We start from the raw sequence: 15,558 nt of genomic DNA on the forward strand, positions 1-15,558 counted from the left end.
CTGAGAAAATAAGGATGTGCCTTCTTGAGCTGGCACAGCCTTTGAAAGTTGGATATTGCTGAGCATTTAGGTTATGTAGAGAAAAGTTTCACATCAGTATTAAACTTTAATACTATTTTATTGTGGTGTTTGATAGTAGCATCCTTTCACCTGAGTCAGGACTTCAGCACGTAAATTGGGCTCACTGCACTATTGAAGTAATGCCACGTTGTTGGAGGTGCTGTTTTTTTGATGAAATATTAAACCAAGGTCCTGTCTTAGTCTACCTGTTCAGATGAATATAACAGATCCCACAACACTATTGAAGAAGAGTAGGAAATTCTCCCTGTTACCCTGACCAACTGTTTAATGTGACTTCATGCACACGTTGGACATGATCAGGAGGGTGGATGGCAATACATTGCCCTCTTGAGTCCAATTAAAACATTTTCATGTTGCCCACGATATAAGGCTTGTAAGCATTTACAAAACTAATATTCATTAACTAACATAGAAATAGAGCCAATCACAGACCATACCTGCAATATCTGGGATGGAGAAATGATAAAACGCCACATAAAAGCAAGCTCTTTATGTAAATTTTATCTTTATTCATACTTTGAAGACTATATAAATGGGTTAAAAATTTTAACAGTTGAGTTCTACACTCAAATATTTGCCCTAATCACCAGTTGGCATGTATCAACACATCACATGTTCATATCTAAAATTATTTCTATCAATTCATTGTTGAGAATAAAAGCTCATTGTATTTTTCACAGAGCAAAAGTGAATGGCCTTTTGCACCATTGTAACAACATGAATATTGTGGTTTAGGATAGAAGGATGAATACAGTCTTTTGACATAAACTCAGTGCTCTTAAAGAAATCCTGCAATTATGCAAATTCATTATACTATAACTTGATACATCTGGCATGCAGTAAAGAGCCAGAAAAGCAAAAAGACTCAACTTAATGGACTATTTCTTGCATCTCAAAAGCCCATTTGTCTCCATTTGGGAAAAACAACTTCTACAAAAGTGAATGGCTTATTGGTGAAAAATTTAAGAAATAAGAGAAAAATAGCTAATCTTCAATTGCCTTTAGAAGATTAAAAAGTGGAACATCAAGATTCGGTGACTAGCTGATTTATGTAGAATAGGAGGATTCCAGATTTAATCGGCAACCTATGCTGAATTAGCTAATTGTGATCATGACAGCAGATACTAGTATTCAAGAATAGGGGAGGAAAAATGTGTTGTATTTCCCAGTCTTAATTGCTTTGCAACAGTGTTTAATGTAGGCCTTCAAAGATCTGTTTGTGGCAGTCCAGTTCCAACTCTAAAGCTGCTTCTATACTCAGATGTTTGCAAACTATGATCAGCCAAGAGGAGCGTAAAAGTATTCCAAGTTCAGGGATATCTTCTTGTTTGTCTCCAATGTAGCCAGGCAATACATTGCCCTCTTGAGTCCAATTAAAACACTTTCATGTTTTTCCCATGGTATAAGTTTTGTAAGCATTTGCACAACTAATATTCATTAACTAACATAGAAATAGAGCCAATCGCAGCCCACATCCACAATATCTGGGATTTAATCAACATGGGATTTAATCAAAAATGGGATTATAGGGTCAAAGAAATAGTGTGATTAATCAATTTGGTGGAGTTGGCTATGTTTTAGATTTCTAATAAAAACCTGTATGATTAAAGAGTGAGACCGTAAATGGCAGATGTGGAGCAAAAAGGAAATAAATGAAAACGAAACAAGTTAAGGACAAAAACAGCACAGACCAAGATAGTGAGAGAGATTAGTGAGAGAGAAGAAATACACAGTGAGAGAGCTAAACTGGGAAAGGAAGAAATGTATAGAATAAAAGAAAGGATAAAAAAGCTTTTAAAACCATCTTCAATCAGAAGTGCTGAATGGATGATCCATCTTGGCCTCCTCCTGAGAGCCCCAACCATAATAGAAGCCAGTCCTCAGCCAATTTGATTCATTTCACATGATATCAAAAAACAGCTGCAGTCACTGGATACAGCAAAGGTTTGGGTACTGACAACATCCCAGCTGTAGCACTCCAGAATTAGCCACGACTTAAGTCAAGCTGTTCCAGGACAGCTGCAATACTAGCATCTAACGAAAAATGTGGAAAATTGCCCGAGTACGTCCTGTCCAAAAAAACTCAGAACAAATGCAGTCCTGACAATTACTGACCCGTCAGTCTATTCTCAATCATCAGCAAAATAATGGAAGGTGTTATCAAGCGGCACTTACTCCGCAACAACCTGTCCTCCGGTGCTGAGTTTGCTTTCCGCCAGGACCGCTCAAATTCTGATCTCATTACAGCTGTGGTTCAGACATGGACAAACGGGCTGAACTCCAGAGAGGAGGTGACAGTGACTGCCCTTGACATCAATGCAGCATTTGACCGAGTGTGGCATCAAGCAGCTCTAGCAAAACTGAAGTCAATGGGAATCTGGAGGAAAACTCTCCACTGGTTAGAGTCATGCCTAGCACAAAAGAAGATGGTTATGGTTGTTGGTGGCCTATCATAATCATCCCCAGGACATCACAGCAAGAGTTCCTCGGGGTTGCATCCTAGGTCCAAACATGTTCAGCTGTTTCATCAAGACCTTCCCTCCAATGTAATGTCAGAAGTGGGGATGTTTGCTGATAATTGCACAATGTTCAGCACCATTCGCAATTTCTGAGATACTGAAGCAGTCCATGCCCGCCTGCAGCAAGACCTGGGCAATAGTCAGGCTTGGGTTGATAAGTGGCAAGTAATGTTCATGCCACAGAAATGTCAGGCAATGACCATCTCCAGCAAGAGAGAATCTAACAATCTCCCCTTCACATTCAATGGAATTGTCATCATTGATTACCCACCATCAACATCTTGGGGGTTACCATTGACCAGAAACTTAACTGGACCAGCCATATAAATTACGTGGCTATAAAAGCAGATCAGAGGTTAGGAGGTTAGGAATTCTGCAGCGAGTAACTTACCTTCTGTATCCCTAAGGCCTGTCTGCCATCTACAAGGCACAAGTCAAGAGTGAAATGTAATACTTTCCGCTTGCCTGGATAAGGGCAGCTCCAATAAAACCAAAGAAGTTCGACGCCATCCAAGACAAAGCAGTTGCTTGATCAGCATCCCATTCACCATCTTAAGGTTCACTCCCTCCACCACTAGTGTAAAGTGGCTGCAGTGTGTACCATCTACAAGATGCACTATTGCAACTTGCCAAGGATCCACCTAGAAGAGTAAGGGCAGCAGATGCGTGGAAACACCATCACCTGCAAGATCCTCTCCAAATCACACACCATCCTGTTTGAACTATATCACAGTTCCTTCACTGTTGCTGGTTCAAAATCCTGGAGCTCCCTTCCTAACAGCACTGTGTGTACCTACACCATATGGACTGCAGTGTTTCAAAAAGGTGGCTCATCAGCATCTCCTCAAGAGCAATTAGGTATGGGCAATAAATACTGGCCTTGCTAGCAATACTCACATTCCAAAAACAAATTAAAAAACAGAAAGCTTATACGAGAAAGAGAAAGAAGAGAGTACTGTTTTTGAGCAACTCACTGTCTGGTATGAATGGGCGAAGCATGCATAACATACACACCACCTATTTCTATTTTGAAATTGGAGTTCTATGTATGTCTTAGGTCCTCCTATTTGCACATTAAATGTGGCCTCTGGCTAAAACAGGCCGCCGCTCTAGTCAATCACCATGGCACCCTATCCAAACTATACTGGTCAGAGCACCACTGTAAATGAGCTAAGTGACCCGACACATTTCCGTGTCACTACTGCCCTGTTTATAATAGATGGGGGAGTTAAAATTGGCCCTTATACATTTTTAAATCCTGGTTAGGAGGAATACTAATAGGACCAGACCAAACCTGCCAGCATTATAAAATGACAGGTCCTTGTGCTTATAAGATTAATTTCTGAGGTATTTTGTTAAACCTATATATTAATCTTGTGTATCAAACAAAAGTTAAAAATCAAAAATGTATCTTAGTAGACCATTGGGTACCAAACTGCAAATTATGTATCGGACAATCTTATATGTTAAACAAGAAACAATACGAACATGCAAATCCTTCCAACTACCTGAAAATGCTCTGTTCCTGGTTGTTGTAACAGCTTTATGTTTCTGCCCCCAGCTGTCCATTGACTTCTCCCCTCATTCCAGGCAAGATTCTCAGCATCATCTTGCAACCTGCAGTTTAAATCATCTGTTGGCACACTTTGATCCAGGGCATTTCGGCAAAAGCTGAAATGGGAAGCCGCTGAAAATTGAGGAAAAAGGGAATGGATGAAACAATGAGGAGACGTTTTGGCCATATTTTATTACATTCGTTTTCACAGAAGGAATAAATTTATTCACAACCGACAGTTAAACAACAGGATATTTCAAACTCAACTACTGAAATGAAACTACAACATCACCTGATATAGCATTCAGCCATTTATGCACTGCATTTGGCCTCAATGCTCTGGGCTAGAGATTGAAAAATAGTATCCAATAATTCCTGAAATGAACATGTATCAACATCATGTGAGGAGAAGACTAAGCTCAGTTAATACTGACACATCATCTATGTTCACACTTGAAAAATGGTCACTTGTGTGAAGCACTGGTGGACCGACAGAATCCGTGCAGCTGTAGCGTTCAGGAGAGGAAAGAAGAAAATTGCAGAGGGAGCAAAATATAAACATGTACAATATTAAATTATTGAAATATTTTCTGAAAATTAAAACAGGTCAATTATCTAGAAAAGTTACGGGTGACCTCAAGAAAAGCTATTCAAGTTGTTGAAATCATAAATGGAATTTATACATTGGTGTGATTTTATTTTCAAATTCTTTCAGAAGCAAAAATGCTGAGAGTCTAGATTACTTTGCTTACAATGTTTAAGGATTTAAAAGCAAGTTACATTGAATATATACAGTAAATGATTTCTGAAACTATTAATGACAAAGGTTTCGTACTTATAAGACAGAAAGTTGCCTATTCATAAAAAAAGTCAAGTAAAAGTGTGGTCCTGACTCTGCTGAGTAATGAGTTTAATTGATGTTTGACAACAAGCAATTTAGCATCAGATTGGAGCATAAGGTCCCATAAGCCCTGTCTTCTGACTTTGTTTTCCATTAGCTTTATCATTAGATAGCTAAAAGGTTATGTTCCAAAATACATATTATCAATGTTAAAATGAGCCAGAGAAAAATATTGAACTTGTGAAGGCTGGCTAAGGTTTTGGACTGAGCAAATTCTAGTTCAGATCAATTAGTTGCTGTACACTCATTGTCAGATGACAAGAGATCTGTAGAGAATTATTGAATCAATACATCTCTACTACTGCCATAATGCATAAGCATAGGAGTATTAAAAGGACATAATACCAATAAGTTAACTGAGAAATGATGGAATGATTTAAAAAATTACTTTCTGAATCCCGGCAGAAAATTATCATGTGGAGAATGATGCAAAGTACCAATGTACATTATGATGGCAGTCCATAATCATTTTCATGGACAAAGCAGTGTTAACATTGTCACTAGAATCATATGAAATGTATATTTGTTTCTTATACAATAAATGCTTCTACTATTACTAATAGCATCTTCTTGTAGGATTAAACAGATAGAAGTCAAACCAAACAAAATGTTAGCGTATAGCCAATTCACTTTTACTTTTGAACAGATAAACAAAATCAATGCACCTTTTAAAAAATATCCTTTGTTACTTCAGTAGATTAGCAACCGCACCCACCCCCGACCCCGAGCTGATTTTTCCCTACTCACCCATAAGCATCACTCCTTCACCAAGGGACACTCAATCCAATAAACCCATTAGCAGAGGATGGTTGAGTCTGAGGGCAGAATCTTGTTGAAGCATCAGGTGGGGATCTTGCCTGCTGGCTGAAGAGCTGGTGAGAGACCCGCCTCTTTTCAGGAAGGCCGTTCAAACCACATGTCAATCAGGCAGTGACGAGGCCAGCAGCAGGCCTTTCCCTGGAATCAAGATCCTGGGGGAAGAAGGCTTGCCAATCGAGAACTGCCAGCCAATCAAAGGCCAGTAGCTCTCGTGCTCAGCAGCCCCAAGTGGAAACTGTGGCTGCCGCCGGAAGGACAGGCACCGGAGTCCAAGGATTTTGGAGCGATTCAGTACACAGGTAAGTAATGTGGGCAGAGGAGGGGCATTTCACAGGGTGGGGGGGGGTCATGGGACAGGCGTGCAGGGATGTTGGCAGTAAGAGCAGGAGGATGGCTCTCAGCTGGCCCCCTTCCCATTGCTGAGTCCCTCGTTCACTGAGTGCCTTAGATTGAGGGATTCCCCCTCCCCAGGAAGTGACAAGCCGGCCATATGGTTTTAGTTGCCATGCATGCTGCCCGGTGATAAGCCTGCCTGCAGCTGAGTCAATTCTAGAGGCAATGGGATGAGGTCCTTAAGTGGTTACTAATTAGCCACTTAAAGGCCTTAATTGGCAGCAGGGTGGGATAGTCAACCATGGGCCTTCCCACCCATAACTTAATTCTGGCAGAGGTGGAAGGTGGCAGGGTTCAGGTACGTGACCATCCTACCTAATTAAATACCTTTCCTGCCTCCAAGCTTGCCAATAGCAAGAGCAGAAGATTCTGCCCTGGGTGATAGTCAAACCAAAAACCCCTAAATTACAGCATTATATTCAAGTCCCTTAACTAATATGCCACAGAAATAGGAGGCAAAATTATACCAACTGAGAAATCAGTAACCAAACGTACCATTGCATTGGCCTATATTCAACTGATTTTTTTGTATAGACTATTATACTCTTTATTGACAAAAATTCAACCAATTATCTGATTCAAATAGGATTAGATTAATATTTAATACAGTTATCTGTTGTGATCTGGGGACATTGGTACTTTGCATAATTTTCCACCTGATAATTTTTGTTCAGGATTCAGAAAGTAATTTTTAAAATCGTTCCACCAACTCTCAGTCAACTTCTTGGTATTTTATTCTCTTGATACTCTTACACAAACATTTACCAGCAGTTCATCAATTGGAGACATTAATATAACAGCAGATAGCTACCTTCAACAAAGTTAATGGCATGTTGGTTGAAGTGTGTACTTCATACTTTTTCATTGGTTGCTACAGGAACCCAATACCTGCAATCATTCTTGACAATACTGCAGCAGTTGCTGTAAAACGACAGCAATTCACTTGAACATTCTTTTATACTCAAAAACATTTACACAGGGCTAGGGGACGCAAGCAATGATCCTTGTGCCTGAATGGATGGACCCGAGGTGCACCTAATATTGAGCCTTATTTTAATCAATTATGAGGTGCAGACATCTAAGTGGCATCTCCTGCAGCTCGCCAGAGAAGAGGCCTCAGAGGTTGGGCCGCTGTGTTGCAAAAGTTGCCCTCAGATAAATCCTTAACGGTGACCAAGAGAGGGGAAACTGGGAGAGGAGCGACAGGGAAAGGTGGGGGGTAGGGAGTGACCAGGAGAGAGGGAGCAAAGGCTGCAGTTAGGAGACTGTGAGTCAGGGATGAAGCAAGCAATGGCCAGGGTAAGGGAGGGTAGTGGTGCCAATCAGGGAGGGCTCCCCATTCAGGTAAGCATTTTTAACAAAATTACCTTTTTGTTGGTGGCCTGCAGCGATCCAGCAAAATCAGCTGCGCACCTGCCAACCTGTCAATGGCCAACCTTAAGGCTGGCGGGCAGGCCAGGAGCCCCGGTGGGAACTAGAAAAAACATGAAACCTCATCCACGGATGGGATGAGGTTTCATGTAGGCTTTAAAAAATTTAAATAAAGGTTTTGTGAAAATTATGGACATGTTCCAACTCATGTGACATTGTCACACTGTCACATGAGGGGACATGTAAGGGAAATTTTATTTTTCTATCTTTGTCTTTTTCACATTTAGTGCCAATCTCCCTGAAGCAGCACTTAGCCTCAGGGAGATGCGTGCGCTCTTTCGTTTTTAAGATTCCAATCCCCACCCACACAGAGAGCGCATAGCGCTTCTGTGCAGACGTCATGCTGAGGCCTGCCCACGTAAAACGGGGGCACCAATCGGAAGCGTGCCTGTTCACGCCCGCCCATCAACCTCCCCCACCGACGGGGGAATATTTCAGCCCTATAAGTTCAATACAACCAATTATTAACAGGAAAGCTTCCAACTATTTGTTTGTTATGGTACAGTGGATGGTAAATGCTGAGCTGCTCAAATCCCAGAGGGAAACTTGAAACGGCTGCCACATCTGTTCTGCAATTTGTATTTTTATTTTGAGATGCGTGCCTTGAATTCAGTAATAAGACCACTGAGTCTTAGAGTTTTTTTACAATACATTAAACATTTATTAATAAAAGAAATGATTTTAAGCACACACATAGGTCTACAAATTATTACTATAATAATTACTAAATCCCTCATTAATCTAGCTCCCAGTTACACCTCTGTTAAGGCAGCAGTAACACAACATAGATTTCAACAGACCCAGGCAAAGCACACAATACCCTGGACAGTGATGGACAGTGATATTTAAAATGAATTCTCTTAGCTTTGGTTCCTGGAGACAGCAGCTTGGTACATAGAGGCTGGAGGGTTGTCACACTTGTTGCATCTTAGAATGCTTTCTTCTTACCCATAACCTCAACTGCTTTATACATGTCCCTCCATTTTTAATGTAAATCCCATTGTTCTAATATATCTTTGCAACTTTACTTCTTTCATAATATAAATCTTTCATAGTACTCATATTATCAGTAATTTGGGGGAAAAAATAAACATACTGTTTGGCTTAGCCTCTGTTGGCTAGGTGTAACACCTTACCATCTCTTTGAAATTCACCACTCTGGTTTATCTGAAAATACAAATGTTCCTCACACCTCACATTCTAAAACTTCAGCCATGTTTACGTATTTAGCATTTCAAACCTAGTTTCTCTTCTGATACATCAAAGCACCCAGATCAGCTTCCTGCAATTCAATTAAAACTTACAGACACAGAAACTAAGACAAACCCCACTATTAACCTACTTTTACAATAAATTATAATAATATTATGATTATTATATATTCATGACATGTTGAACAATATTCACCTTCCTATTAGCACCTTTCTAAAATTCTGACAGCTCAATACCAATTTTTAAAATTATTAAGGCTTAATGATCCACACCTGTATTTCCCTTTTATCAACTAAAATACTCGGCTTTTTTTGTATGAAAGGTTACAACAGATAATATTGAGTTGAACACAGAAATGTCAGGGGCTTGGTAAAAATTCAAAGCACAGAATTTAATGATTACAGCAGTGGGCCCATCCATTGGCTGGAGAGCTGGTGGCAACTGTGCTGCAGCCATTTCCTGGAGCCAAAACCCAATCAGGCAGTCTGCTGCCTGTCAGCAGAGTTCCAGGGTTTTGAAGTCAAGGATCCCGCCTCCGAGAGATATCAGCCAATCAGAGGCTGGCAGCTCTTCAGCATCAGCCACTCCACTGAGACTGGTGGCTATTGCTGGTACTGCAGTAGGCTTCAGGAGGAGGATCATTGCTGGAGCACTGAAACAGAGTTAAGTGTAGTGGGCTCATCAGATCAGTTCGGCAGCCTATGGTGAGGGGGGTGCTGGGTGTCAGTACAAAGGGCAGAGGGGATCTTCCCAAGGGACAGCCCTTGCCACCAGCGTATCCCTCCAATTGTGCACGAACAGGAGGGACCTCCCCACCAGATTGCAGGCACCCCTGCCAGGGTATACTCAGCAGTTTGCATGAACTTGCATGAATACCCACATGGCATGAACTCCTCACCCTCCAGTCACTGGTTGAATACCAGCAACTGTGGGATGAGGCCCATAAGTGACCCCTTAAAGCCCTCAATTGACCTCCAGGTGGAAGGCCATATTTAACCCTTTCCGTCCCTAATAGGGGGGAGTCGGGAATGCAACATCCTCTCCACCCCAAGCCTTCCCACCCCATTATACACAACCACCTCCCCGCCCCCCATACGACCCTCTCCCACACCTCCCAGCCCACTCCCGAAGGGCACATTAAATTCCAGCCAATGTGACACCAGGGAGAAGTCCAAGAAGCAATTTAAAAGTGCTCATACAATGTAAAGGCATGTACAGTTAAAATTTTAATTATTAAAACTTGCAGTTAGCATATATTTTGCATTTGGGGCAATTATTTATAAGCATTTTTGCTTCATTATTGAACTGTTTTCTTCTTTGTTATTATTTGGTAAGGACCCTTAAAGGATATTGTCACCATGGAAACTATATTCCTGTGTATTTATAGACATGCAATGAGGCAACCCCATCATCTTACCATTCTCTTTGAAAGATATTAGATTTATTTTTAATGTACAGCATACTACTAAATGCAAGCTAAACAAGCAATCCAAGATCTGCATTAAGATAGTTTTCCAACATGCAAGGCTCTGGGTTTAGCATTTACTAAGGGGCAACTGGCATGTCTGTATTTAAGGTGACATTAATACTGACAAGTTAAAATAGCAAATAGCAGTGTTTCCTTCACACAATAAATTTGCAACATTAATACAAAGTCAGGATCTGTCCTGATTCCAAAGAGAAACAGTGTGATAATCACTGGGAGAGAGTGGGAAATAGAGAGAGAAAACATCTCAAGACTTGAACTGGACACATCATAGAGTGTAACTCCAATGCAGTGTCAAATTTGATTTATAATTGCCTTGGAGGAACTGTTGGACAACTAGCTGATGTTAGAAAGAGTGCTCCGCCCATTTGTATTATTTAAACATTAAAATTTGGTTGCTAGAAGAGGAGCTCTCTAACCATCTATACTGTACATATAGCAAACTTCTGGACAGGACAATTGGGCATGCAAACAGGCAGTGTCAATAGGGTACTGCCTGACTGTATTCCACAGTCTGAGACCAGTAGCTGCAGTGTAAATGGAATTGAGAGGGAATGCTCAGGTCATACTATCCCAGGAATTTACCATGTCTGACAACACCTTTTCGAAACAACTTCCCACAAACGCGCATGAGAAGGCTATTAGGAAGCAAATTTGAAAGACTAGCCAGTTCACATTCTCAAATATATTGGAGGCCTGCTCGTACCAAGTGCTTTTTCATTTTACAGTGGTTATGTTCAATCAAGCTGAGCAAATTCTACTTCCTTATCCAGTTCCATTACTTCTGGTCAATTTACATAATCGTTTTTCTTTAGTATTCATACGTTGTTTATTCTTTCTTTTATCTAGGCACACTGATGTTGGTCAGTAAGCGTGAATTCCCTCCTTTCTTCCCATGGAAAATGTGCAGTCAGGTTTGTGAAGAAATATACATTTCTGAGTTAGAAATATGAGTTTGAGTTCTATAATTCAAATGTTATAATTGTATCAAGTCTAACTTTGATACTCAAATCACATTTTAAAAGGAAATGATGGGGAGATTCATTTTCATTTTCTGCATTACTGTTCAATAGTTTTCAGAATATAGGTCAGCAATCTGTCCACCAATAATACACATGGGTTAAATTAGACCTACAAAGCAATAAATAGTTTGCCTTTATTGTGATTATTTCACTTTTAATAGGTGCAGATTGATAATAATTTTAACATTAAAGATTTTTGTTGCTTTTAACTCAATAATGCACATAATTGAACAGCTACCACAAATCATCCACTTTATGTTCTCACTTTCAGTGTAGTTTTATACATACAAAACTGAATAAAATATTTGAAAGTCTGTAAGGAAACTATGACAATTGACGTGCAAGTATACACAAAATGAAAACAACAGGCATTTTGTCTTTGTTAAGAAATTGACATGAGAGTGATGTTATTAATTTTAATTGTTGAGCACCATTTAAGATGGGCTGCTATGAAGGAGTACCAGCTAAAATATTCCGTTCAGCATTTGTATTTACAGAGAAACACTGTAAATTTACCATCACTGTTTCTTTTGTTTTAAAATAATGCAAAACAAAATATATATTTTACTAAAACATGACTGCTTAATATGTTAAACCAGAGTTGTAGTTTTACTTTTCAAAATGCTTTAATTTACATGCATCCCTCATCCCTACTTGCCGTACTACCACCTACCCACCTCCACCCAACCACCAGCGCAATTAGGGAAATGCAAATGGATTGGGTCAACAAGCACTGCATCTTATAGTTTTGATCTGATTACATTTATATTCCAGCTGTGTATCAGTATTTGCAAGCAGCACGTATCCCTTTCAATAAAATTCATTTCACAGGCATTTGTTCCAGGTCTGGCTCCTGGCAGCAGTCATACTCAGCAATTAACAATTGGAATCCAACCTGCATCTTTACAATCAAATCACACCTTCTACTTCAGGACATCCATGCAGCAAGTTCAATTATGTTTCTCTGGCAATTCCATCTATTACATTAGATTCATTTACTGCCTTAAACCATGAATACTGAGAAGGCAAATGACTTTATTAGATTCTTCAATATGGCAACAGACTGTCCCACATGTGAAACTAAACTTTATACAGAAATTTTTTTTTTTTAGAAATCAAAAGTGCAAACATTTTCAAAAATTTCAATTTAGGAAGTTAACTTTAATAACAACTCTACCTTTTCAACTGACAGGGACAATATTCATTAATCCATTTGTCATCGACACTGACAGATTATGGAAATCATATTCCCAGAATTCATTTCAATTCTGCTTTGCTCCATTCATTTTCTTTCAAAATAAAATCTTTAAAAATTGAATTATTTTTGAAATAGTATATCAATATCCTGATTAGTAACACAGCCTAAGTACATTGTTAGCTGTTATCTGTACTTCATGTGGAATTCATTATTGATCCATTCTCTCATCCAAAGCTTACTAAACCACCATTGATGCCTTGGAATAGATTGAAAGGATACATAAGCTGATATTTTGTAGGCTGATTTTCTCTGTGGATTAATCAGTTTATTTGCCTAGAGATGTTATGAGGATCGTGCCAGTGAACTAGAATTTCTCTCCATTATTCTAAAGCAACCTTACAAGCATGAAAAAATAACGAAGAAGCAAGAAGACAATCTTTTAATTTGGCCTTAGTATCAGTGTACACAAGACCTGGGAGTGCAAGCTTTTCATAAAAGTTATCTAAAACATAAACTGAAGAAAATAGTGAGATATAAGGGAAAATCTTCTTAAACTAATTACTATAAATAAACATATGCAAAGTAATTTAAGTTCATATTTATAAATTCTAGATTACCCGGTGTGATGAATAATGAAAGCTCGTTGCCATTAAGTAACCATCCTTTGAGATTTTCAATATAGTCAAAGTTCTAAACCATCCCAGCTGATAAAATAATTGATTTGTAAATTCTTAATACTGAAAAACGAGGGTTAATGTACAGCAATGTCTAACCAAGATTTTTTCTATTAACAATGTAACAATTTTGAGGCTTGCATGCTGCCACAGAATTCAAAAGCCAGCAAGTTCAGCTAGAAATGAGTGCAACTTCAATCTTACAATTATTTCAGCTCACTGAAACCTTTTGATAGAATAGACGAGGCTCTGGGTAATTCGTAACATTTCCCTTCCCTTGATGGACAGAGTGAAACCAGGAGCCAAACAAGTAAATTTTCCTTAGGCTGACTACCAGTGTGATGCCCTGGTCATTTTACATTTAAGGTCCTTAGATTTACCTCCTTTTTGGTTTCTGGCAGGGGAGGTGGCGGAAGATAATTTTCTCATGATGATAAATGGTTGCAATATCAGTTAATTTGAGTTTATTCAAACCTGGTTAGACATTTCGATACACAATAGCGACTCAGTCGAGACATTTTAATTAAGCATCGCAAGTCATAGTAAATTAGCAAATGGTACTGTATGAATGATCAAATGTAGGACCGATCTCAATATATTTTATTGACTGAACAAGGCGACGTCGGTCCTTAAACAGAGGTAATTGAGATTACAATTAACCACTTCCTGATGTTAAACTATTGTATTAATGTGCCATTTGCTCCAATAATTCACAACCGACTCACAGTCCACACAGAAACGTGACAAGCTAAAGAGACCTAAGGTAGAAAGCTTTAGAGCTACGGGAAACAACAGAAGAAAAGGTGATAGAGTGTGAGAATATTTATGTCACCCTGTCCGGATAGCCACTTTACTACAGGATTTATAAATAGCATTTGCTGATGTTAAAACTCAAACTATGTTAGAGGACCTGATGAATCAAGACCGGGAACAGAACAACTGGAAACAGCTGCACACTTCAGTCTCCAAATATTTGCCAGGACACGATCTGTGCATCAAAAAATCAATATCAAATCGGCACATTAATGAGTACGGTGGAGGTGTGAGAGGCATTGTGTCTGTCACCGCTATTATCTTATCTTCACATATCAATGTTACAGTTCCTTTCGCAAGCAAAATACAAACAGAACGAGCTCTGCATCCTTTCTTTGTGTCTGACTTACCGTCCACAGCCATTGCGTTGAATGCTGGCGGTCTATAACGTTGCCATCCTGTTCGGGCACTCGGTATGCCGGCTGCAGGATCACTGGATGCGACTGGACAGTAACAGGATGTTTTCAGCTCATCTACTCTCTCACATCGCGTCCAGGCCACCGGAAATACACCCGGAGCCTCCTTTCAGAGACCTAAATTTGGGGCAATTCACAAAAAATCACACGATTCTCAACGTCACGCTGGGTTCGGCGAGAAAAGATTCTTTTGTGAGATAGAATCTTCTCCAGAGACAGTAAATTAACACCATGCAATAGGAGAGGACTATCCTTAAAACGCAGGTCACAACCTGTATCCCTGGAAGAATGGGTTCTGGTATTGCCCTACCCTATCTTGCAGCACCCGTAGGGAGGTGGCTCAGAACAAAGGGACAGGCTGTCAGCAAATTTATTGATTATACACCAGGAATTGTAGGAACTTTCAAAGCACCAACCGAAACAGGGAAAGTTTTTTTTCTCATAATCATCTAAAATTGTGGATAACTCCAACAGACTGAGACTAACAGAAAAAAATAGACATTCACAGTTAGGATCTAGCACCTAATATACCTAATATAGAAAATACCATCTGAAACACATATTCGATAAAATTCGATAAATGTTCGCATTTCGACATTGATAGTAGAAGTGTTTTATTTTAATCAATAACTGTTGTTACCTCTCCTCATCCCCATCCCATTTCGATATAGGCTCCTAACACAGACCACTGAAATAAACGTGTACAATAACAAAAAGGTCAACACAAATCATGAGGTGACTTACACAATGTACAGCCCAACATTTATTTTAGAACAGCCATCCGGGTAAATATGGTATAAAATATTTGAGAATGAGCAACATGGGCTCAGAAACTCTTGGAGTTTTGCCCGCCTTTTAAACTATTCAAAATAACCTTTCTGCTGTATTAGTTTCTGATATCATTAGAATCCCTCATTTGAGTTACAGCCTTAGAACACATCCTATTTGACTTTTGACCTTGTTATTTAAGGGTATTATTTTCTTCCTCTTAACCTTCATGATTGCCAGCATTGTAATTGCTCCTTTTAATCTGGCACC

General features: G+C 39.4%; 1 protein-coding gene across 1 annotated transcript in view; it reads right to left on the reverse strand.

Annotated features, from left to right (window-relative positions):
- LOC144689173 (sterile alpha motif domain-containing protein 10-like) overlaps positions 1-14,640 on the reverse strand; it is a 119,114-nt gene extending 104,474 nt beyond the window's left edge. The window contains exons 1-2 of the mRNA XM_078556295.1: positions 14,455-14,640; positions 4,109-4,287 (exon numbers count right to left, since the gene is read on the reverse strand). Coding sequence (XP_078412421.1) covers positions 4,109-4,287; positions 14,455-14,467 — 192 coding nt within the window. The 5' untranslated portion in view covers positions 14,468-14,640. The remainder of the gene's footprint in view (positions 1-4,108; positions 4,288-14,454) is intronic.
- Positions 14,641-15,558: the final 918 nt, after the last annotated feature.

Source organism: Cetorhinus maximus, chromosome 13, assembly GCF_964194155.1.
Source record: "Cetorhinus maximus chromosome 13, sCetMax3.hap1.1, whole genome shotgun sequence".
Taxonomy (NCBI): domain Eukaryota; kingdom Metazoa; phylum Chordata; class Chondrichthyes; order Lamniformes; family Cetorhinidae; genus Cetorhinus; species Cetorhinus maximus.